The sequence below is a fragment of the Magallana gigas genome, chromosome 4 (genome assembly GCF_963853765.1).
Source record: "Magallana gigas chromosome 4, xbMagGiga1.1, whole genome shotgun sequence".
NCBI classification, from domain to species: domain Eukaryota; kingdom Metazoa; phylum Mollusca; class Bivalvia; order Ostreida; family Ostreidae; genus Magallana; species Magallana gigas.
In genome coordinates this window covers 40696512-40720521 of record NC_088856.1, presented here as the reverse complement: position 1 = coordinate 40720521, position 24010 = coordinate 40696512, and the positions used below count along the sequence as shown (strand labels likewise).

Here is a 24010-nt window from a genome sequence, read left to right as displayed (position 1 = left end):
CGATTTTTTTCCAAACCTATTTAGCACATAAATGATATGGGATCCTGGTAGAAGACTTGTATTGCTTATGCGATACTCTCAGAATGCTTGTTCATATGAGGAGTGTAAAGTGTAGCAGAGCAGATAGACAGATGGTCATTTGTATTATGGTTATTTTGAGGTTCAAAATGATAGAAAAAAAGCTACAAATCGAAATTACTGAATTCAAGTTACAACATATACAACTGGTGAAGATAACGTAACATCGTTGCGTTATTTTATCTACAAATAACGTTTTTGTTATAAGGTACATTAAATATGCAAATTAGATCCAACGGTTATGATATGAAGGTACATGTAATATTCATTTGACTGCAAAAAATACAAAGAAGTAAAGAAAACTTGAAATCAAATAATGACTAACATGTAAATGAATTGATTATTAAATTGCAATGAAACATATGATCCAACTGAACGTTTACTATTAAATAAAAAAAAATTAACGAAATACTTACCAAGTCAAAAAAACCAATGAAATATCAGATAAATCTTTACTTAGCCAACTCACTCCAAACGCGCAAAAGAACAAAATTAATGCTTATTCGAAATTTAAAATGTTTATTATACAAATCAATTAATAAAAATTGGTAAAATAAATCAAAAGCGCATATGAGATAAGTCTGGTCACTCTGTTACTTTTTCTAGGGACATGCAAACGGCATCAACTCAATGGAATCGATTGCAATGTCCCCCTCGTAGTTAGCCCCCTTTGTTGCTTCAATGATGATCTAAAAAATGATGAAAAGCAAAGATCTTAAACAGCGATTCACCCAATATAATATTTCCCAAAAAGTAAACAAGTTTTAAACAATGTCTTTACTTTTGATTGGGAGTCCAAGGGAAGGTTGACCCTAGACAAATGATGCCAGGCATCACCTTGGTTACCAGACAATTTCCAGCGGTCTATGGCGGTGTTGTTCCCTCTCTGAGTTCTGATAGTGAGAGTGTTAATGTAACTTCCGTACATGTGGTAGTACATCGTAAAGCAGTAGGTTATATCCATGTAGGAATTATTATATTTTTAACAAATACAAGAAGACGTTTAGAGACGAATTTCATGCATGGAATTGAAAACATGTATAGTTAAGGTATCTCACCCGTCGCGTTTTTAGTTCATTGCGCACATGATAATTATATTTAAAATAAGTTTGATTTTTGTTATTTAATCAATACAATAATTATTTAATCATTATTACACAACGTTCAGAAAGAAAATTTATTTTAAAAAATCAATAAAAACGGGATTTTTTAATAAGTATTTCAGGGAATAAAAGACAAAATCAAGTGATTTTAAAAAATGTCAATATACTTTTTTATTTGATTAACATTTTTTTAACATTTACATGTACTAGGTTTGAAACACAGTTTGTATGTACTGTTTAATATTTACAAAATTAAATCTAAAAAGTTTAATATTGACTTTCAGTATGAAATAATTCAAACATTTTGAACAAATCTGAATTTATTAAAGCCGTTTTGTTAAAGTACTTTTGAAACCATTTATATAAAAATCGACATCGTTGACTTCCATGTAATATCATATCAAATCTAGACAAACTAGTTTAAGTGTATGAATTTCTTAATTTCCATAAAGCGTTTATTCCTAGTCATATTGTAGTTAACGATATAACGATTTTGCTTCATCAAAAATACTGACAACAATGTCATTCGGAATGTCGAAATGAAATAAGATTTTTTTGTGCAAACTGGGTAAAATCAATTGCGCCATAACTGAGAGCTATAAACACTGAACATTATCTTTATTATTTTTTTTGTTGGTACATGTATTTCTGAAGTATGTTTTGTCTACAGATTTCAATAATATTCTTCTCGAGAAAATATTGATACAATTGAGGTGTTGGATACCTTAATTTCATACTATGTTTTTACATATTTTCAGATTTTATTCCATATGACAAATCTAAGAATTTCAGAACAATTCAATTATGGGAACATTTTGGTTGATATCTTGTGTACTCCTTTTTGTTAAGTTATTTTTTGTTCGAGTTAGTATGGTTTTTTTTCAAATTTGTGCATTTTATACATAATTATTTTTGCTTCCAATTTGAATACAATAATCAATATCTGTATCACTTTGAATATTTAAAAACAATATTTGATAAAATTTGTCTTTTGGTGGGATATACAGGCGAAACATTTTATATAGGCGAAAATTGCAGTTTAATGAGTCTAAGAACTAATCTCCATTCTTCACTTACTATTAATAAAAAGTCATTTTTGATAAAAAAAAAAATTGTTTTATTTAATTAAATGCAAGAACGTTATATAATGACGATGCACCTGAAAATTTGATGAAACTTTCCAGAATTGCCCTTTGACCAGATATGAAAGTAGGATAACCTTCTCCTCTTGATGTTTCAATGTATTTGTAGTATGATCCATTAACAGCAGAGGTAGGACCTGTCTTGAGGGATGGTGTAGAATTCTAAAATAAAAATGTTGAATATGAAATTCTTCTCAAAGGTTTCGAAACTCACAAAAATTTTCATATATTCTGATATTTGACAATACATTTAAATGCTTTAAAAGAAGCCTTTTTTGGACATCATATCTTAGGACCTAAGATGCATCAAATAATACATAAGAAAGGATGCACCCTAGATCCTATGATGTCCAAAAAAGAAGATTTCTTTTTATGCACCCTTATTATACATGTACTTGACCTTCATAAAACTGTCAAAAGGAAATCAATATAAATAATTTTTTATAGAGAGAGAAGATCACTATGACCTTATTATGATGATTTTTTAGAAGAGTTTTAAAACATTTTTCCTACGTACGTCTATATTTAACTCCCTCAGTGTTAATGCAGGGAACACATTTTTAAGAATAAATTTACACGATTGTAGTATGCTTGCATTAAAATGTCACAAATTGTAGCATTGTAGATCTGCAATGATCGTTATCTTCATAAATCGTTTGAATCATTTTATTGTTCGACATATTAACATCTTTCTTTTTACTTGATTTAACTTTTGAGCCAGTGCTGTTTATAAATGACGGTGACGTCATATCATAACGTCATATTGACTGTTTGCTTTTCAACCGATGGCATATGGAGAACTTAGCTATGCAACTAAAGAGGCATGATCATGATTTTTGTCCTTTTTCCTAATTTAATGTTTACATGTTTTTGAAAGGCATTCTTAATAAGCAACCAAAATTGGAGTGTCATTCGTTCAGTTATAAGCGAGTTACATACCTTACAGTTCTTAGCTTTGTTTACATTTTGAATGTTGGAGTGGAAATTCCAGTTATAGGCTTAAAATAAATGTATTAAACGTTAGGAACCGTTTATTTTTGCTTAAAATGAATAAGAAAATAGACAAATTAGCTTTAAAACGGTTTTTTGGTATATTGAACCTATGTAAACAAAAAAGGGCACGAACCTTGTTTACATTACAATTATTGTGAGCACTGTATCTTACTCTTAACAAATTTAATTTGATCATTAGAAATTGACCAAAATCGTAACCATGCCCCTTTAATGTTTACAGTGCTTCAATTAGGAATTTCTAATAGTCAACCAAAATTTGATTGTCATTGGTAGATTTATAAGCGAAATACTGAGCTCACAATTATATGTTATATAAACAAAGTTTCTGTTTACATTATAAATCTTGGTAAGAAAATTCCAGATTTAGACCTAAAATGAATCTAACAAACGCTAAAAAGTTCATTGAGCAGAAACAGACTGTTCATTTATGTTCAAAACAAATTAGCAGATAGAAAAATCAGCTGAAGAAGAGCTTTTACCGGTACATTAAACTAATATAAACAAAAACAAGACACGACTCTTATTTAATTAACAAACTATTAAACGCTCTGCATCTTGTTAATAACTCTAAATCTAACACTCAAATTTTAAGTGATCATAAAAAATGCATTACTTAAGCAATGAAAACAATTAAAATAGAACATGCCCCTTTAATAAAGACCATGTCATACTTTTGTCAAAAATATATGTTCCAAAAAGTTTTGTATATTTTATGGGAATATTACCACATGGAAGTAATTAAAATTACGGTAAGGCTCACGATATCTTTGAGATTGATTTTTTACCCTATATTTTTAGTTTTTATGTATTATATTTATGCAGAGCATAAAGAACTCTGTTTCTGATTTTCTGCGATTAAAATTAAATTTTTAGTAAAGTTCATGATATTTTTTAAGCTTGACTTTTACTGAATTGGTTTTTTTTCTATACATTCTATCTTAGCACACATAAATAATTCTGTCTCTGATTTTCCGCAAATATAACCACACGGAAGTAATTAAAATTATACTAAAGCTCAAGATAATTTAGATTTTTACCACTAATTTTCATTTGTATACATTCTTTGATTTCTATCTTTGCACGGCATAATAACTTTCTTTCTAATGTTCTGCAGTTTCTGTGATGAAATTAGATAAAGTAGTGAGTATTTTAAACAGGTTCGTTCTTCTGGGTTTTTTCTGTAACCATTTTGGGTTACCTCTAGTATGAAAAATCTGCATAATATACATGTATAAGTTCTACTCGTATCTTTGTATTTCATTATGTCAAATAAACTATGTTGAACAGAAAAGGTAAAATAAAATTACATAACTAAAGAGTTTAGTAAGGGACTATGTTTTTAGGCGGAACATTTTTCACAACTCGCTAGATTAAGAGTACTGTTAATTTTAGCTTCTTAATTTTCAGTACAGATCAAACTTTTAAAAAGTTTGTGCATTACGATAATTTCATGTTTTCCGAAAAAGCACATTTAAACAATATTTTAATATTTCTATCTACACATTGGCATGTTTAGCTTATTTATCATGAAAGTCAAGAAAAGATTAACCCCAATTTTTGCCAAAAATAACTTAATTCATACCAAATCTCAAATGTTTGAAATGTGACCCCCTACTTTTTTTCTTTTACATGACACATTAGATTTATGTGTATTTGTTTGCAATGCTTTGGAAAGATGGCATTACTTATGATTGTTATAAATTGTGTTATAATTTATAGCAATAATTTCACAAAAATTCTTATTTCTGTTTCGGGCCCCATATTCAATAAAATATAGAATGTGACAGGGGTTACAAAAGAGATTAAGGAACAATTTAAGTCCCCATCTTTATACCTAAATTGTTTTAGATAACTGACAATACTTGTATTTCAGGTGCCAACCTTTTTAGATTTCACCTTTAAACAAACGAAAAGTATCATTTTCAAGTTAATGTTATCTGACATCTTCGACATCTTCCAAAGATGATATGTATATTTGTAAAAAATGATGATGAAGTTTTAGCCCGTTTATGTTAAAATCAGTTCTATTTTCAACTCTCTTTAAAGAATTTCAAGAGTATGAAACTACCTTAGGGTTGCATAATCTTAATTTTTTTTAAATTCTCATTTGTATTGCACATATGTAGTCTTAAAAGAGCGGGCACACAAAGCGATTTTCATCCGATTTGATTTTCCATTGACTTGCTTTGGTAAGATCATTTGAGTCGATTATTGAGGTGGTCACACAATACGAAACACAATCGATTTGTAATTAATTAAATCTATTTATTATTAATATTTTACGAGGGAAAGTTACCGTGATTTCAGATTTTACATCGACTTTGAGACTTTGCTTTGGACTTTCGACTTTAGTGGTCACACGGTGGGATTTAAGTCGACAGCAAATCGGATGAGAAAGTGAAAATTGGATGGAAAACCGGATGCAAAATTCCATCGTCAGTCACGGTGACCGCATATTTATTCACCTTTGTATGCACCATTTTCTATTTAGTAACAAAATAAACCAAAGGTCAAAAGGTAGAAAAAAATGTAATTGTTTTTTTATTTAGACAAGTAATCTTAAAAAGCAACTTATAGTATACATTATTATAAAATGAAGATTAACATTATCACAGATAGCGGGAACTATAGGGAGGTCCATATTTAAAAAAAACCCTGCTTGCACGAAAAGTTAGGGATTTATGATTTACCGGAAGAAAATGAATAAAAATAATGGCATAAAAGATTAATGTTTGTACGTATTAATTTTTTTTTATTTGTTTTTTTTTGGGGGGGGGATGAAATTGGAAAATACTCTTTATATAAATAATAATGCAGTAAACATTCCTTTGCAAGTTTTTTGATTTGTAATTAGATTTTTTCTAGATAAATAATGTAGGTGTTCGCATTAAAATTTAGACAAGCAAATGAATCATATTTAACAAAATAAATCTTTATAGTAATCAATATATTAAGTCAGACGACTTTTGTTGTTTAGGTGATATATATCATTGTGATCATAAATTCACCACAGGCGAAAAAAAATCAAGTGGCCCTTGCAGTACTTAATTCACAATAATTTTTAATAAAGAGGTTGACCAGCTGACTTGGACTAACTAAATCTCCTCCGGTTTATTATTACAAACTATTGCAGCATACATACTTCATTTTATATTTTTAGTTAGACTTTATAGTTCTGTACATTGTAAACGTCATGTTCCAGCAATGATTATTAATTTATGTTAATATTTCAAAACCATATTTATATTAGCTTATATAAGTATCATGCAATCAGAACATAAGGCGATGATTATGCAAGATGCCATTACCTACTAAATCATTAAGTTTTATGTGTAGAAGAATGTATACTGTGAACATAGATTCGTTTATGTTATGTATGATTTTTTTTAAATTAAGTTATCTTGTATTTGGCCTTCACATTCACATTTTATGTACATACATATCATAAAAAATATTTACAAAAATAGATCAATAATCCCAGAATGTGAAAAGGGTATTTTTATAAAAATAGAGAGATTTACGATTTTTAATTGTTTTTATCTAAATTTGTTTAATGATTGCCAAATAAAAGAAAAATGAAAAAATGTAAACATACAGTACCCGCAACGTTATTTTTTACAAGATAAACGATAGGATAGGATTTACGCACGATAGGATAGCATTAACGCACGATAGAACAGTATACACGCACGAAAGGAAATGATTAACGCACGATAGAAGAGTATACACGCACGATATGATAGGATTGATACACGATAGGAAAGGATAAACGATGTTCATGATAAACGTATGATCGCTTTAAACGATATTTACGAACAAACTGATAATGGCGGAATTTGAGAGAGAACACGTACAAATAAAGATTTACGTGAGGAAGAAATTCCTTCATTGTTATTGGTATTTCAATACAGGCCAAAAAGTGATCAAATCTATAGTTTGCCCTTTAGATGAAATGCAAGTTCAATCAAAACATGGACCATTAAATGTAGATAAATCCCACCCATCAAAACGATCATAGTCATCAGCAAATACAGACCTGTGTGTTATAATAAAACGACCATACTTAACAAATTGTCGGGCTTGTGGGAAGCATTTTAAGATGCTGATTTAATGGTAATGAAACTATTTCTATAAAGTTATAAACATAATATCCCCTCCCGACATATCACCTCTTGAATAAGATATCATATAAATAGTGCCTGTTTGGGAGGGTAACAACAGTTGAAATTGACACCCCGAGAAAACCATTGTCAACCGACGCGAAGCGGAGGTTGACAATGGTTTTCTCGGGGTGTCAATTTCAACTGTTGTTACCCTCCCAAACAGGCACTCTTTATTTTGTTATACTGAATGTCTTAATTTTTAAGAAAATTTTACTGCTTTTATATAGGAATAACGTGAATTCTACAGCGAACTGTACGCGCATAATTTTCGTGCATGTAACATTTTTAATGTTACCCGTTGCTAAGTGCGTTGCTAACGCTGAGGGTAATAGAAAATATTATTAACTGCGTCTTAACCAATCAAATTTCAGTATTTAACATGAAAGTATAACAAATTATATTGTTAACTACCAACCGCATGAATGGTCCAGTTAAATTCGTCAGAAAGACTTTCGGAAAGAAAACATGTCAACTCTGGGTCACTCTCAAAGTTGCAATAATCTGAAAAGGAAAATTAGTTAAATTAGGAAAGCGAATAACATTGATATAAATTAAACATAATCGGCGAAACATTGCACATGATGAAACTGACAGGGTGTCATCATGACAACTTAAAGGTAAAATTGTCATCGAGTCGCCTTCAGACCTTTTAGTCAACTTTCGGTGGAATAAATTACAATTTTTAGCATGTGTTCGTATGAAATATAAATTCGATTGTTAAGAAATACAGTTATCACTAATATAAGACTTACATTGAGCGATGCAAATATTATCTTTTCTGTCAAAAAAATATCCATCTGCACAACCTTGCTATAAAAGAAAGAGAGCGCACAAATTAACCATATGTTTCTTTTAAAAGGTGGCGGGTGGTATTAAGAGACAGAAAGAGAGAGAGAAAAAAAAGAAATAGTAAAAAGAGGTTAAATTCCTACCATTTGGAATCGTTTACACACTACTTCAGAGATGTTTCCTGGCGTCAGAGGTGTCCAATTACTGATTAATTTACACTTCAAATTTTCAAAGCAGATGTCAATAGCGTTACATTGAATGTCATTGTTACATCTTGGAGCACACACGCCAAAAAGCCTTTGCTTGGATAATCCTGGATAAGTTCCAATCACTTGAGAATTGTCTAAGAAAGACACCTCACGTGAGAATTTAAACTGAATGCAGCCATTGATTAACTCAATGAAACTGACCATCAGGGCTAAACTTCTTCTGAAGCGCATGCCGCTCCACAGTTTGTGTACAGTATGAGAGAATGCTGATAGCACTGCGGTTAAATATTATCGGAATTAATTCTCTTGTCGAAATGGTCAAACAAAGAAGTTTAGTTTTCTTATTAATAATTTATAGGCAAGGTGCTTCTGTAGAAATAAATAGTTTTCATAGAATACTTTTAACTCACACAAGTCATAGACATACGAAAAGTAGATAGTATTTATTGCAATATTTATAATAATTAATATATTGCGATGTCGTATTACACATTCAGAACCAAGTCAATTGTTTATTTGCATTACTGTTTGAAAAAATTAGCTGTCACTTTCATTTCATTAATTCTTACGTGAACATGTACTGAAGTTTCATTAATAAAATTAATGTAATTTTTTAAATAATAATTTCTGTGAAATTCATTCATTTGTTGATTTTATCCACGATATCAAATAATCATTAAACATTGAAATACAGTATATTATTATGTCTAATATTATAATTTTGTTTATATTATCATTAGTTACGAAGATTTATATGTTTAAAATATCCATCACTGTGAATCCATGAAAATGAATTTCTTCGAATATAAATGAAGGAACAAAAAATGCCTCAAATGTATAGTCTCTGAATAAGGTCATTACAAAAGTCCGCTTGCGCTTCAAAAACGAGTACTCTCAAATAACTCGCCGTCGCACAACCGCCACCACACTACCACATTCAGACAATTTCGAACAGAACGCCGCCGTATGTTTTTTTAAAGAGTTTTATAATTGTTAGCTTTCAAATAAAAGTTTAAAATATTGTTTTTAAAATTTCGATTTGTATACCCATCGCAACTTTAGCACATTTATATAACTAAAATAATTGACTTCTCGTTTATACTTGTGCGTTCATATCGACTATTTTCCTATTTATCCGATATGCAAACACATTCATCTGTTGTTAAAGATGTTCCTGTTTTTAATTTCTTGAAAAAAATATTTATAAATCCAGGGACATATAAACTCACGGGATTTGCAACTAATTATGCTTTTTCAGAGAATTCTGGGAGAAATCTAGCACCTTACGAGATTTTGAAATCGTAATCGGTTCCATTTTGAATTTGAAATTGATGTCACGGTGATAACTGCACTCGCTATTTGTTTAATAGTTACATCATTCTAAACAAACAACTCGGTTTTATTCATGAACTATTTGTCTTTTTTAAACGTATTTTGCAGCAATGTTTTAATAGTTCACCGGGATATGACATTGGTTGGTACGTGATAAAATATGTTTATTGATAAATCATCACAATTCAAATCATGTTTATTTTCTAAGTAGACGTGATGATGAACTAACGATTCGGTCTAACTAACGGGCGCTTTCAAGTCTCATTTTCTGTGATCTGAAAACACAATGTAATTCAAAACTTTTAATTCAAAAGAGTTTTTGCAGCTTTACGTTTAACCAACAAACAAACATATTGTCAGATGAAAAATAAAAACATTTTTAGTTCGTGTTTTTTTAATTAAATACATATAGTTGTGTTGTAATGTTACGGTGTAGAGAAAGTAGTCATAAGGTGTACAATTTATCTCTGAGTCATCTTTTCTGAAGCATTCAATAAATACTCAGTATGCTTTTTAATCACCTATATAATCGCGTCTACCGCGGATCTTTTCGTTTTCCCGATTACGACAAAGAGCACACGGCGGGTGTGACCGGTCAGCAGAGGATGCCCACTCCTCCAGAACACCTGATCCTACCTCTGATTTTTTTTAAAGGTCCGTGTTTGCTCTGCTCCAGGGGCCCGTTTCACAAAGATTTCCTAAGATGTTCCTAAGATAGAACTTAAGATATGCCTAAGTTATAACTTGGGAAGTTCATAAGATACATTGTAAGCCACTTTTTTTTTAAAATAATTTCGTTAATTACTAACTTAAATCGATCATGTAAATTCTTTTCCATATGGCACGGATGTAAACTTTTCAAGTAAACGTAAAAACTCTTTCCCTTATTCACATAGAAACCAATTAGAAAAAAAATTTAAAACGTGTTTATAGAGTGTAAATAGTGTAGTGCTTATGTGCATGTACTGAAATTATGTACTATAATATCTAACCTTCTCATGCATACACGAGTAGATAAAAATAACGTAATATACCCGTATATTCCTTGAAAACAGTATTTTTTTTTTAATTTGAGAGATCGCAGGATACGGTATATTCCAAAATGGAATTCAATACTCACATGCAGTGACAAGTAAGATTTAGAATGGAAAGATGTGGAACTTTTAAACTAAGTGTAATGTAATGCGTGTTTTCTTGTAATGGTTGATATAAGAATGATTTTTCTTTACAAAAGGAAACATTGCAAATAAATGCATCTTGGCTGATAGAGGAAGCGAGGATAGAAGGCAACAATTTCTTAATGAAACAGCAATCCCAAGGATGATTTAACATCGACATACCTAAACCACTTGCCGGTCACTCCTACCCCTCCCAACAAAAACTGAAATAAAGAACCCCTCATTCTACCGCAAAGGAAACACCTCAAATTTCTTTCGTAAGAGAAAAGCTTATTTGGTGGAGAAATATGACAAATCACCCAGTCATTCTGTAATTGAGTTTTACTTAGTATTTATTCCTGTTTTGATCAAACTGCTTAAGATATCAGTGATTCTCGGGAATGACTAATTTCATTATCATCAGTGCACTAGCTTTAAAAATACCCGCTACCCATCTGCGCGTGCGACCAGATAATATTTAAAAAAATGTTAAAATTAAAAGTCTATACGAGAGATGTGAATTGAAGAAAGAAGTAAAGTGGACAAGTCCTAATGATTTGTGTATTCTTGTATTTTTTTTCAACTTTAATGTGCATGTAATTCATTTCAATACAAAATAAACAGTCGCCATATTGAGTTTGTTCCTAAGACATCGAATTACCTATCTTAAAGTTAATACATAACTTAGGAACTTTGACAAGATAAGACAAGAATAGTGAAATGGATAAGTAATGAACTTAGGAAAAAAGATCTTTCCTAAGATATAACTTAGTCTTAAGTATGATTTGTGAAACGGGCCCCTGTTTTGTATCTTTCCTTGTGATTTTGAATTTGAACACTGTTCATTATCACCACATGTCATTTATTGCACAAAAAGTCCACATTTCGGGAATAAAATTGCAAATTTCGATTTTTAGAAAAAATCTTGTATTCATGGTATGAAAAATTTGACTCCTTTTTTCAAACTGTGATAATGTTAAATTGTTCATTTTATGATCAAATTCTTTATAAAAAAAATTTCGCCTATTCAGTATCATTGATTTCCTTCCATAATGAAAAAAAAACGTATTTCCCCTTGAAAACATATTGTGCTGTCCTTCCGCTTGGCAGATGCACACGCATAGAAACTTCTCTTAATTATTTCTACTCCTATTGTTTTTAATTTTTGTGTAAACTAATGTTAATCCATATGTAAATTAAGCTGTTCTAATTTATTTATATTCCCATTGTTTTGACTTTATTGCTTAAACCAATGTTTCATCGATATTCATTCAAGGGATTGTGCATTCCTTTCACTGAGGAGAATACCTTGTATTATACCTTTAAACACCCTCCATTTTCATTCTCCTGTTTCATCCCACTGGAACCCATGAAAAAAAATATAACAATTGATTTTAAAATTGTATGATATGTTCTGTACTTTCACAGTCGTAGGAGATAAACTGAAGGCATGGTTATACATGTAATAAAAAGTTTTCCGTGTCTGTATTTTTTCCTATTGACTTTCTGTAATCAATTTGAAAAACGCAGTTGATGTTTCCACGTACTTTCGGCGATGTTATCCAGCATTTAAAAAAGCAAAAGCAAAACATCACATCAGAGAGAGAGAGAGAGAGAGAGAGAGAGAGAGAGAGAGAGAGAGAGAGAGAGAGAGAGAGAGAGAGAGAGAGAGAGAGAGAGAGAGAGAGAGAGAGAGCTATTTAAAGTGAATATATATATACAATATAAGTATGTTCAATCTACATCACAATTTTAAACATGTATTATAGAAAAAACATAGTTTTTAATTTTAAACTAGATTTAAAATAATTTATTGTATTCTTTCTTGAGAAAGTAAAATTGTTTTCATCGCAAGGTTATACAATGTTAACAATTTGTTAGCAAATGTAATCATTAATGTTTAGAGCCAAAAGTTGATTTCTTTGTTGGAAATATGCATGGTCTGTCAGGTTTATGAGTTTAGAAATCTTAGAAAGGATGAAATCGGGCTTTGTATGCAGTCGTTCTCTGATTGATCATCTTAGCTTAATTCTGCCTTTTATTCTGCAACATGTTGTAGAATAGCATGTTTCAACAAATAGAAATATCAAATCAAAATTGTTTGACAATTTTTCGAAATAATCCATACTTCATACACATAGTTACGATCTTGCCAGATACAGTCATGTTTTGTTATGGATTTAAAAACATTGAAAACAAGAATTAGTTTTAATCAAAGAAAATCATAAAAATAGTAATAAACCGTTTTTTATTTTTTTTAATTTTTTTTTTTGGGGGGGGGGGGGGTATTTATGTGTTACAATACAAAATGGCAAGTGATTCGGCGCGTAAAGATTAATTATCTAAAGAACTAAGGCATAATAGGTACTTACGATAATTCTCCAAAACAGGTATAGTAGCCGATGAGTATTGCACTAACAGACCAGCAGAATACGTAATTTTTTTTTTGTATTCTTATCCAAAAAATTAAAAGCAATTTTACAAATAAAAAAACATTTCACATATGCTTGCGGACAGGACCCCCCCCCCCCGCGTTCCATCCCCGAACCAAAGTATCTAGACCCCCGGGACTTTACTCAATTTTTTCATTAAATTATCCTTTTGTTTTAAATCATATACAGTATACATGTACATGTATGATTTAAAAATGTAGATGAATAAACTCATCTACTATTCCACATCGGTAGTACATGTATGTATGTAGTGTAAACGAACTTTGTCAAAATAGAGCACGGCGAACATTGTGTAGGGAACATTAAGCCTCTGGCTTATTCACTGTATACCAAAATCTGACTACTTTGTAGGCATAGTTCATGCACAACACAACACTTATATATAGATATGAAATAGCTATTGTCGTGTTTTATTTACATTTAGTATTTACACCATCTTTAAGAAAAATGCAGAGATTTAATGTATATTTTTTTTTTAAATATGTAATCCTTTATACCATTCCATATCTCAAACCTTATTCATTGTTTGAAATACATTAAATCAAAATAAGATAGTAAATTCGAATATATTTACTGTTTTTAAAATATGTAAAGTTATTTATATACATGTAGCAACAATTATAAGTAGTCTATATTTGCGCGGTTGAGGTCAAAGCATATACTTCTACATTTTAATTTGCTCTTGCGACAGCTCTATACTGAGAAATAGGCCTACATGTATCAGTAATGTCGTATATCTTTAGAACAAAAAGGATAAGATGTATAAATATAAGAATCAAACTGAAACTGTCAAACTTTCATTTCACAGTTTAAGGGAGGGTTTTGCTTGGCGCGTCAAGAATAACGGGAGCTCACTACAGTACTGTGACATCCTTTTAAGAAAGCCGAGTATACTAGTTGAGTAATGTTGAAAAGCATATTTGAGCATGTTAAAAATAACAACAAAGTCAGCCACTACATGTACATACATGTAAGTAAAGTGTGGATATATGACTCTGAACATGCAGTCATAAATTGCGTCATAGGCGATTTTTTTTCATTGAGTTTTTGTAATTGTGACGTAATATTTTGATTTCGATGTTCGTAACAATCACTTTTTTAGTTGTGCAACATATCAGGTCCATCGTCCCTGATTTAATGAAAAGATTGTCTTTTCGGCAGCTTCGTTTCAAGAGTTTTCTCCCTTTGTTCGATAAAATGTTGTTCTTTTACCTTTTTTTTTAAATTTCTGCGTACCGTTTGCGAGTTAGTGGAAAAAAGTTTAAGATTTTTTGGTTTTTTTTCTTTTTAATAAAAAAAAATTAAGATGAAAATACCAGGCAGAAATATTTTCATTCAGTTTAAAATCTTCATTGTCTGTGAATCAAAGAAATCTTTTTTGTCAATGCATTTACATATACATGTAGAAAGGTGTAAAATATGTACATCTTATTCAAATTCATCAATTGATGAAATTTAACTATTGTTCTGTAGTATTTAAGGTACATTCTACGGTTTTGATATCATTGTATTTCGAAAAACATTCGCATTACTTTAATCATTGCTAGATAAAATCTTATATATGTACTGCAAGTCCTCTTGATAACTATTTTCAAGATTCAATCAAAAATTGAAATTAAGTATCTAATGGTTAAAATAAGAAATATAATACATATTGTACATACATTTTTATTCATCAATTGTTTAGCAATTAATATAATACATTATAATTAAATTTATAAACATGCACAGGGTGATAGGAATGCTAGCATGTACTAACGTACACTGTACATGTAAATACCAGTAATTGTACACTATCTCCGTGTTGTTGTCACATTGTCTCACAACACACACACACAGTACCTAATTGATGTATGGAGATATAATGTTCACTGTAGATACTTGTACACTGTCACTGTGTCGGTGGTGTATTGTCCCACCCAGAGATTGTTCTCATCATCCACACACACACCACGGGGACGATCTACCCCTTGTTGTGGTGTAAGTAGTAGAGATAAGAACTGACCGTCCTGATCCAGGAGATGGACTGTTTCACTGATACTATCACACACCAGGATGTGACCGAGTACATCAGTACATATTCCATGGGGATTAAACCGTGACCTCTGACCTGTGTAGGAGAATCTATGTTGTCCTGATTTATCCACCACCACTACAGCACCATTGATAGTGTCTGATACACAGACATCACCATTGATGTTTTCTGTGATGAAGCGTGGGTAACCATACAGTGCCTGTCCTTTGTTGTCTCTCTGTATGTTCTGTATTTCTGTCCCTGTCTTGTTGTACCTGGTGACTTTACATTCTCCATGCATCATCCCCACCAGTAGGTCCCCATTGATGTGGGAGGAGTGTAAACTGAATGGTGTCCAGTCTCCTGTTTTAATGAATTCAGTGATTGTATTATCCGGTGTTATCCTATTGATGACTTTGTTGTGTTTGTCTGTATAGATCAGATCCCCGTCCATCGTGACTGTGTGGTAGCCTTCATTTCTATGACCACTGGTTTGTATCTTCTGTAGCTGATTCCCCTGTAGATCTGTTTGGATAAGGTTACCATCATCATCACTGAACCAGAGTCTGCCTGATTTTCCCAGTGATATATGATATACACAACTAACACCTGGTACTTTGAACTCACTGACCTTGGTGACAGAGGAAGACAGACACAGTGTTTGTTTCACGTCAGATTTCTCTCTGTCTTGTTTCCCTGTAAGTTTCAATTCTGTAGAGGCAGTCTCCATGGGTTTTATTTTTCTGTTCTCTGGTTTAGTGTTAGGAACAGTTATTCTACCCAGCAGTTTGGCAATATCTTCCTTGCTGTATTGACCAGCATTAAATACGGGTGGGACTGGTTTGAATGTTTCTGGTATGGGTTGTATCATTAGGTTTTCTGATTTGAGAGCAAATGTTAAATTGTCAATATCCGAGGAAGATAGGTAGCCATAAAATTTTTTGATCAGTTCATTGAGATAGTTAATGTAGTCATGCATTTTTTTATTTTGACCGCTTAAAGTTTCTAATAATGACCGTTCTATTTTGTCGACTTGTTCCATTTTTTCTGATGTGACTGTGTCTACTAGCTTTTTCACAGACTCAGCTTCAGCCTTCATAGATGTTCTTATATCTTTCATGATCTTTTTAATTTCTGTGACATCTCCAACAATTTCCTTTTTCAAATCTTGAGAAGTAGGCTCAAAATAGCTTCGAATTTTGGTAATTTCTACTTGACAAAGCGAACATTTTTCAGCAAAGACAATTTCTAGGTCGGTAAACACATGACCGCGGTGTTCTTCTGTGGCTGTGCATTTAGAACAAATGGGAATCTGGCATTGCTCACAGAGAAGATCTATGTCTTTTGAAGGGTGGATCTTGCATTTTTCCACAGGAAGTTGACGTTTGCGTTGTTTATAAGGGACCACTTCATGGTTCTTGGTTTTCTTATTCTTCTGATGTTCATCTCTGCATTTTTCACACAATGTTTGGTGACAGTCATTGCAGTAAAACTGGCAGTTCTTCTCACAGTCTTCAGTGCCACACACCAAATAATGCTGGGCGTCGGGTGGTTCTAAGGATTTAGATATTTCCATCTGAAATAAGAAAATTTGAATAGAGGTATATCAAATTTAGTAAGGTTATAATTAGCTTTCATTTACAAATCATCTTTTACTTATAAATACAATGAAACAGTGTAGATACTCAACATAGGTATAAGGTATAGGCATCGTAACCGGGGGGGGGGGGGGGGGGGTTAACCCCCCCCCCTTTATTTGCAAATTTATACATAACCATATTCAAAGATCAGTCTAGCCCCCCCAGCCCCCCCCCCCCCCCCCACACACACATTCAATTTGCTTTCGACGCTATACGAATATTTGTAAACAAACATTTTGGCCGATTAGGCTTTGTTTACACCAGTAACGGTACAGTTATAGAATGACACATTTCTTTACAGATGCCAAAGGATCGGAATAAATTAATTGGAAAACTTCACAGTGTCTCGAAATATAGTCACTACTTTCGGTTCAATAATAAGGACAAGCATTTAACTGTTTAATATATATTATTATCCATTGTTGACTTATCCATCTTGATTATGAATATGAATTATATGTCAAATGCTGTACCGTCATGAGATATAAAAGATATTTAAAATTTTAGACAAAACTATTCTTATTACATATGTAACTTACCACTTGAGTCCTGAATCAAGGTAACGCCCTGAGATCAGAGCGAGAGAAAACGAGACTTGTGTAATTTACTTCCTGGTTATAGAGCCAAAATTAGATTTAAATCTCCAGGTGTTCTACTAGATGTTCAAAGCACGTATACAAAGACGTATACTGTGTAACTGATAATAAGAACAATCTGCTAACATTTATATTGCTTATGAACTTAGGATCAGTCTATGATTTACGACGATTATAATGTTACAGTATGCGTTTTTAGTAAAACCATTGCTCAAGTACTCAAGGTAAAATGAAAGTAGAAAAGTAGAAAGTAGCCGGTGCAAAAAGATTATTTAAAACGCTTGCGAAGTTTAAACACTGTCAGAATGCATTCATGTGAAATAAGTTGATGAATAAGCTTTTCCTCGCCCCGGTCGGGTTTGATCTCCATCCTTGAAGAATCAATCTCCTCGCAGTGAGCGGCCATAGCGGCGACCACGCGGCAATCTATACACAGGCACGTAGTATTAGCCCCACCCCACCCCCCAACTTTTTTGCGCAGCAGGCACGTAGTATTGGGGCCCCTCCCCCACTTTTTGAGCCGCAAAGATTTTTCTTAAATTTACATACAAAAAAATGAATTAACATGGAGTTGTCATTCCCCCACTTTGATGGAACCATATAAAAATTGAAGTGATCAATGAAATTGAAGTTAAAGGTATACTTCTCCCAAAAGACATCCTGCTTATCAAATTTTAACTTTTATACGTAGCTCATACCATGCTGTGTGCTGTGTGAATAAAGAAAAATCCTTGTATTTTTTTTTTTTTGCGTTTTGTCTATATTTCTTTTAATGAGGTTGGCATGGGGCACTGGTTGATAGAAATGTGGATAAAAGTATATTATAATCGAAATACTTTCACCGGTTTAGAATTTTCAATTGTTACAGTATTTGACCAAAAAATACGTTTTAAAGGTTTTTGGAAAGGTAAAAACTATAAAAGCCCCAGCGATATTCGAACACATGACTAAAATATTTATGAAACTATACTTGATTTTATTGGGTTTTTTTTTTCGATAGGAAGTACGTCACAATATGGAGGTGTCCCATACAACGTTTACTTGCTCCAATGAGCCGGTAGATGTTCATATTGAAAGAGCTGAAAAGAATTAGACCAATGTCATATATAGTGTTCAAATTGGTACTTTTTGTCGATTGGCTTGAAATGTGCTCCGTTAATATTTCAAAATAAACAACTATATTTAGCCTACGATGCTTCATACGATAAATATTATCAATATTCGCGACAGACAGTCGTTATATACTGAGGTATCATTTATTTAAAATCGATAGGTCCAAAAGTTTGTGGAATGCAGTTTTTTTTAAAGGTACGTTGGAATATTATTGCGTATATATTCGTTTTGGCGTCTAATGAATAATGTTTCATAATTCGTCGGGTATTTTTTTTATATATGTAATATTTGTAAATCCAAGAAAATTTAGATCTCGGGCCGCGAATTTTAACAATTTCACAGTATCCGCAGACATCGCAAATATGTGTCGAAAGCAATAAAAATATGTTGGTTTAGAGTGAAAATTCAGGGGCGGATCCAGGATTTGAAGGGGCGCCATTTTTAGGTAGGGGGTCTGGGCAAAGCCCTGGTGAGGGCCCAGGGTGTAAAGCCCCCTGGAGCTCCTGGATTCTAGAGATGTTGTAGGGTACAAATAAAGTCTTCAGATGTCGACTTTTGTAATATTTCTTCTCGTGATTATACTTAAAAAAAAAGTAATGAAATTGTTTATAAACTTTAAATGTTTGTTGATTTACGACCTGCAGTAATTCTATCAAAACCCTCTGCCTTGCAGAAATACCTGTATGAGAAACATTAATTTCTGTTATTTTAATGGGGGCACAGGGGGGCAAAGCCACCGGAAGCTCATGGATTCTACAGATTTGTTTAGGGTTAAAATGAAGTCTTACAATTAAGACTTTTGTCGTATTGTGATTAAACTTAGAAGTAATAAAACTATTTTCATTTTTTAAATTTTTTTTTTGTAGATTTTAGACCTGCAGTAATCCCATCAAAACACTCTGCCTTGCAGAAATATGAAAATTTTCTTACTAATGGTTGTAGATTAATCAGTAAATTAAGATCAATGGGACAATGTAAATGAAATGAAAAAAGATAACCATATACCAGCTTGTAATCGTTTTTGCAAAGGGGGGGGGGGGGGGCAGACTCATCAAAAAAAAATATTGATAAGCAAAAAGAAAAAAAAAACGTTACTTTCCAAAATCCTAATCCTTGGGAAAGGGGGCGGGGTATACTTTTAACTTCAATTTCACAGTTTATTCCCTCATTTTTCATTTCAATTTCTTACATTGGTCCCATAAAAGTGTTGTGTGGGGGAAGGCAACTCCATGTTAATTCAATTTTTTGTATGTAATTTAAAAAAAATCTTTGTGGCCCCCTGATGCTACGTGCCTGTAGTATAACCAATTACAAATACTTAAGTTTAGCGACTGGTCACATTTGAAAGAGCGTAACAAAATTAGGCTTTTTAGTTTGTACGCTACACCATTAAACACACAGATGTTGTTCTACACAGTTGAAATTAGTCTAATGTAGAGAAATCCCTTAAGTTTCTAAAGATTTTATATTTAAAACTCGCAATTGTATATTTTATTTTTGCCAGAACGAGTATGATTTAACTTTATTTTGACAATTTTAGGGGGCGCGCGCGCCCGCCCCCTTGAATCCGCCAATGAAAATTGCTCTGTAATCGGACCATGTTAATTAATTTGTAGATGAACACGTACAAATGACAACTGGAAAGTATTATGAACTTTGTCTTTTATGCTATGAAATGTTTTCTTGGAAAGAGAAATAAAACAATGAATGTTGTTTATTTTTTTATTTAACTAAAAATATTTATAAGTTTAATTTCTCCTCCTGCAGCACCCAAAACAGCAAGCTAGAAGTCGCCTGAAGATGTTCGGCTGAAATAGAAAACGAAAACATAATGGGGATATTTTTTCACGAGGTGTAGCTATTAAGAATTTTATTTTCAGCAAACTTTTCTTAAAAATATGAGAAGCTGAAATGTAACAAGCATGCATTTATTGTTGACTTATCGATTCTTTATAAAACTCATTACAATGCACGTGTACGGTTATATAATTAAAAGTTTGATGCTATTCTTTCTCGTTTCAGCTTCATTGATATATGCGGCCATCTAATATATATACTTGTATATCGATGACCTTTGCCGGGCAAATTATTTCACAATTACGTGTATAGTTACAAATAGCTGGTCTTTAGCTCCCGGTCTGCAAAAAAAAAATTCGGATGGACGACCTAAAATTGGTACTATCCGAACCTTTCTTTCCATAGCATTAGCTATATGGAGTTTTACATGTAGTACGTTTGATTTACATTTTAACATTAGAATACTTATTCCTGTGTTGAGGTTTATTTCTTTCTTACCTTCTTAGAGGACCTTAGTGGAGTAACCACGGCCGCTGAGTAGGCAGACTGTATCGCCATCTTGGACATCCTTCTGGCCTTATAACAGATATAGATGTTCATATGAACAATTGTCAATCAACAAAATGGTTCATATGAATAACAACTGTACACATCGGTATTAATTTATCGATTCATCGATCATTATTTAGGTCATGTTGTATACTTTGAATTAACCAGGTGGTAGGAAATGCAAAATTAATATATTGTTAATTGTGTATCTTTTCACAATTGGCAAATCCGAAGTTTACAATAAGACAACTATCTCGGAAATGTATCGGTTGATATATGCATATACGTATGATCACCTCTAATGTTATTCGCTCCTCAGCCAGAACTGTTTTGATGGTCAGCTCTGACAATGCACGTGCCTAAAGAGAGAAAGTGTATATATATAGAAATATATAGATATATAAATTAAAACAACTCGATTAATCTGTAATTTTGATTGTATATTTCAACAAAAGGTGGACACGTCTTGATTGCAGTACCTCTTCTCTAAGAATTATCTCCCCCGACTCTGCACAAAGTCTGGACAGGGCCTGTAAACCACGTGACTATGAATTATTTAGTGTTTAAATTTGTTGTGATAATTATTAAGTGTTCAAATTTGTTGTGAAATTTATAACAAGTATAGATTGCTGAGAATATTAACCAAATCTAAATATGGAATTATATAATGACATGATGAAAATATGATTAATCTGATTACAATTAATCATGATCATACCGCCTGGTCCAGTTCTTTGTTGTTTGCTTCCTCGTCGTCATCACTGTCATGGTCCAACATCATCGATATCATCGAACATTTGTTCATCTACATAAAAACAAGGAGCACTTTTCCAAAATAGTTTAAGTCTCTCTCTCTCTCTCTCTCTCTCTCTCTCTCTCTCTCTCTCTCTCTCTGTGCATAAAAGTCCAACTAATGGCCTATCAATTCAAATAAACAGACTGTATTTTTGCAAAATAGTGTGTTCAATGTAAGAACCGCCGTACACTAATATTTGGATCTGATAATAAATCATACCAATGATTCTCTCCGTATGGTCGATGTAAACGAAGGACCCGGTATCTCCAAATCACCGGTCTGTTGAAATTTATAAAATTAGAATTTAAGTAAATCGAGTAAAAAAAAAAACAATGATATAAAAAATGCAATAATTCCACGTATCAATAATTGGCAGTTCAACAAAACGATATCTTTATAATTACCTTGGGTTTGGCATCGTTCTCTAAATGTTCACAGGCTTCTTCTGTTTGCATTAATCCGAGTGCCTCAATTTTCGGGGGCATGTCCTGTGTCCCTAAGGACTCGGTTTTGAGCTCTTGGAACAGGTGAGGTGCCCCTGTGTGCATGTGCTGGGCCTCTGTGGACACGAGCCGTCCCTCTTCTGTGGGTGCGTGGTGTGCCTCTGTGGGCACGTGCTGAGCCTCCATGGACATGGAATGTGCCTCTGTTGACACATGCTGTGCCTCTTTGGGCTCGACCTGGGTCCCTGTGGGCAGGGTCTCCTGAGGCAAGGATTCGCTGAGGGCTTCTGTGGACCCCTGTGGGTCATCAACGGTTTTGTTCATCTCCATTGTTACTGTCAACAAAATTTCATGAAAAGATTTTTTGGTAAAATAAATTGCATTTGAAATTGACATGGATAGAAATGACACGGAATTTGACAATAATCACGGCATTGTTTCGTTGCAGTTGTTCATATCATATAAACATTTATTTATTACATTGTGTGTAATACCTGTACATCTATATTTTGTATCACATATTTAATTAGAACTAATAACTATCGTAAGTATGAAAGTATTTATGCGAACATACTTGTAACAATTAATTAATAATACTGTATTCCTTGTAATATAAATATTAAAGAGATATATGACATATGATTAAGATTTTTTTATAGAAGTTATGGATCTTTGGAAGATATTCGATAAAATACAAACTGTATATATACATACCTGCTCAGAAAATATGCCGAAGCTTTCACAACTTTGCTGATGAAATTGTTGATCTCTATTCTATTAAATATTCAAAGAAAAAAAACAGTTAAATAAAACTAAAAGGATAATATTTCACCATGAAATACACTTACAGTTATTAATCAAGTATATTAATTTGGTTAAGAATTGAATTATGGGACTGATTTAACTCTTCATTTCTTCAAAGATTAATAAACAATTTTTGTGTGTGAAAGATAAAGAAAATATACCTACCGCAAATGGAACAAGAATCACCAATAAGCTAGATGCCTATTATGACGTCATTGCTTAGTGATGCGTCACGTGTCTCATAATTACAAGGACGGTAACTCTTACATGTACATGTACCTATTATCGATTATTCCCCTTCCTAAATATTGATTTTTCCCCGCCCCCTTTTTATAACTTATGTAGAAGGAGTTATATAATTGGATTCGAATAAAATCAAACGATTTTTAACCTGCAAAACTTCCAGGTACCTTTTAGAGAGGTTTTCACCAGACATTGTTCGTAGGACTTCAACGCACTGTACATATAACAACAATATTGTATTTATACAGATCACATAATTTTTTCAAGATGGGTCATTATTTGTTTTGTTTTGTTTTTTGTTTTGTTTTGGTTTTTTTTTTTTTGGGGGGGGGGGGGGGGGGGTTAACTATCCCAATTTTTTTTTTCGATATCTAAATATACGTTAACTTTGAATTTTCCCAACGGGGTGGTGAAAATATTTTTTCTAATTTTAATTTTTTAAAAAATCAACTATTTATAGAATGTATATTATATTGGTAAAAGTGTAGCTTTTTTTTTTTAGTTATCGCCAACCAAGGGTAAAGATCCACGGTGTTTCTCTATTCAGTTGATATCTAGCTAGCGAAGACGCTATG

At 32.3% G+C, this 24010-nt stretch overlaps 3 protein-coding genes across 4 annotated transcripts; all 3 read right to left on the bottom strand.

The window, feature by feature from the left end:
- Positions 1–541: 541 nt before the first annotated feature.
- Positions 542–8779, bottom strand: LOC136274294 (MAM domain-containing glycosylphosphatidylinositol anchor protein 1-like). The gene is made up of 6 exons (XM_066080733.1): positions 8433–8779; positions 8253–8310; positions 7916–8001; positions 2342–2485; positions 860–1039; positions 542–767 (listed from the first exon to the last, which is right to left on the bottom strand). The coding sequence occupies exons 1-6, from the start codon at positions 8727–8729 to the stop codon at positions 681–683; spliced, it is 852 nt and encodes a 283-aa protein (XP_065936805.1). The 5' UTR covers positions 8730–8779; the 3' UTR covers positions 542–680.
- Positions 8780–15308: 6529 nt separating this feature from the next.
- Positions 15309–17773, bottom strand: LOC117683287 (E3 ubiquitin-protein ligase TRIM71). The gene is made up of 2 exons (XM_066083357.1): positions 17634–17773; positions 15309–17030 (listed from the first exon to the last, which is right to left on the bottom strand). The coding sequence occupies exon 2, from the start codon at positions 17028–17030 to the stop codon at positions 15309–15311; it is 1722 nt and encodes a 573-aa protein (XP_065939429.1). The 5' UTR covers positions 17634–17773.
- A 2721-nt stretch (positions 17774–20494) lies between these two features.
- LOC117683295 (uncharacterized) lies at positions 20495–23450 on the bottom strand. Of its 2 annotated transcripts, none has more exons than XM_066082454.1 (9): positions 23358–23450; positions 23103–23162; positions 22350–22723; positions 22165–22224; positions 21868–21954; positions 21629–21679; positions 21446–21508; positions 21099–21176; positions 20495–20611 (listed from the first exon to the last, which is right to left on the bottom strand). In XM_066082454.1, the coding sequence occupies exons 3-9, from the start codon at positions 22716–22718 to the stop codon at positions 20552–20554; spliced, it is 768 nt and encodes a 255-aa protein (XP_065938526.1). In that variant the 5' UTR covers positions 22719–22723; positions 23103–23162; positions 23358–23450; the 3' UTR covers positions 20495–20551. The 2 variants fall into 2 exon arrangements, with proteins under 2 accessions (XP_065938526.1, XP_065938527.1); XM_066082455.1 differs by having other exon boundaries at positions 23103–23157; positions 23358–23412.
- Between the last annotated feature and the right edge of the window lie 560 nt (positions 23451–24010).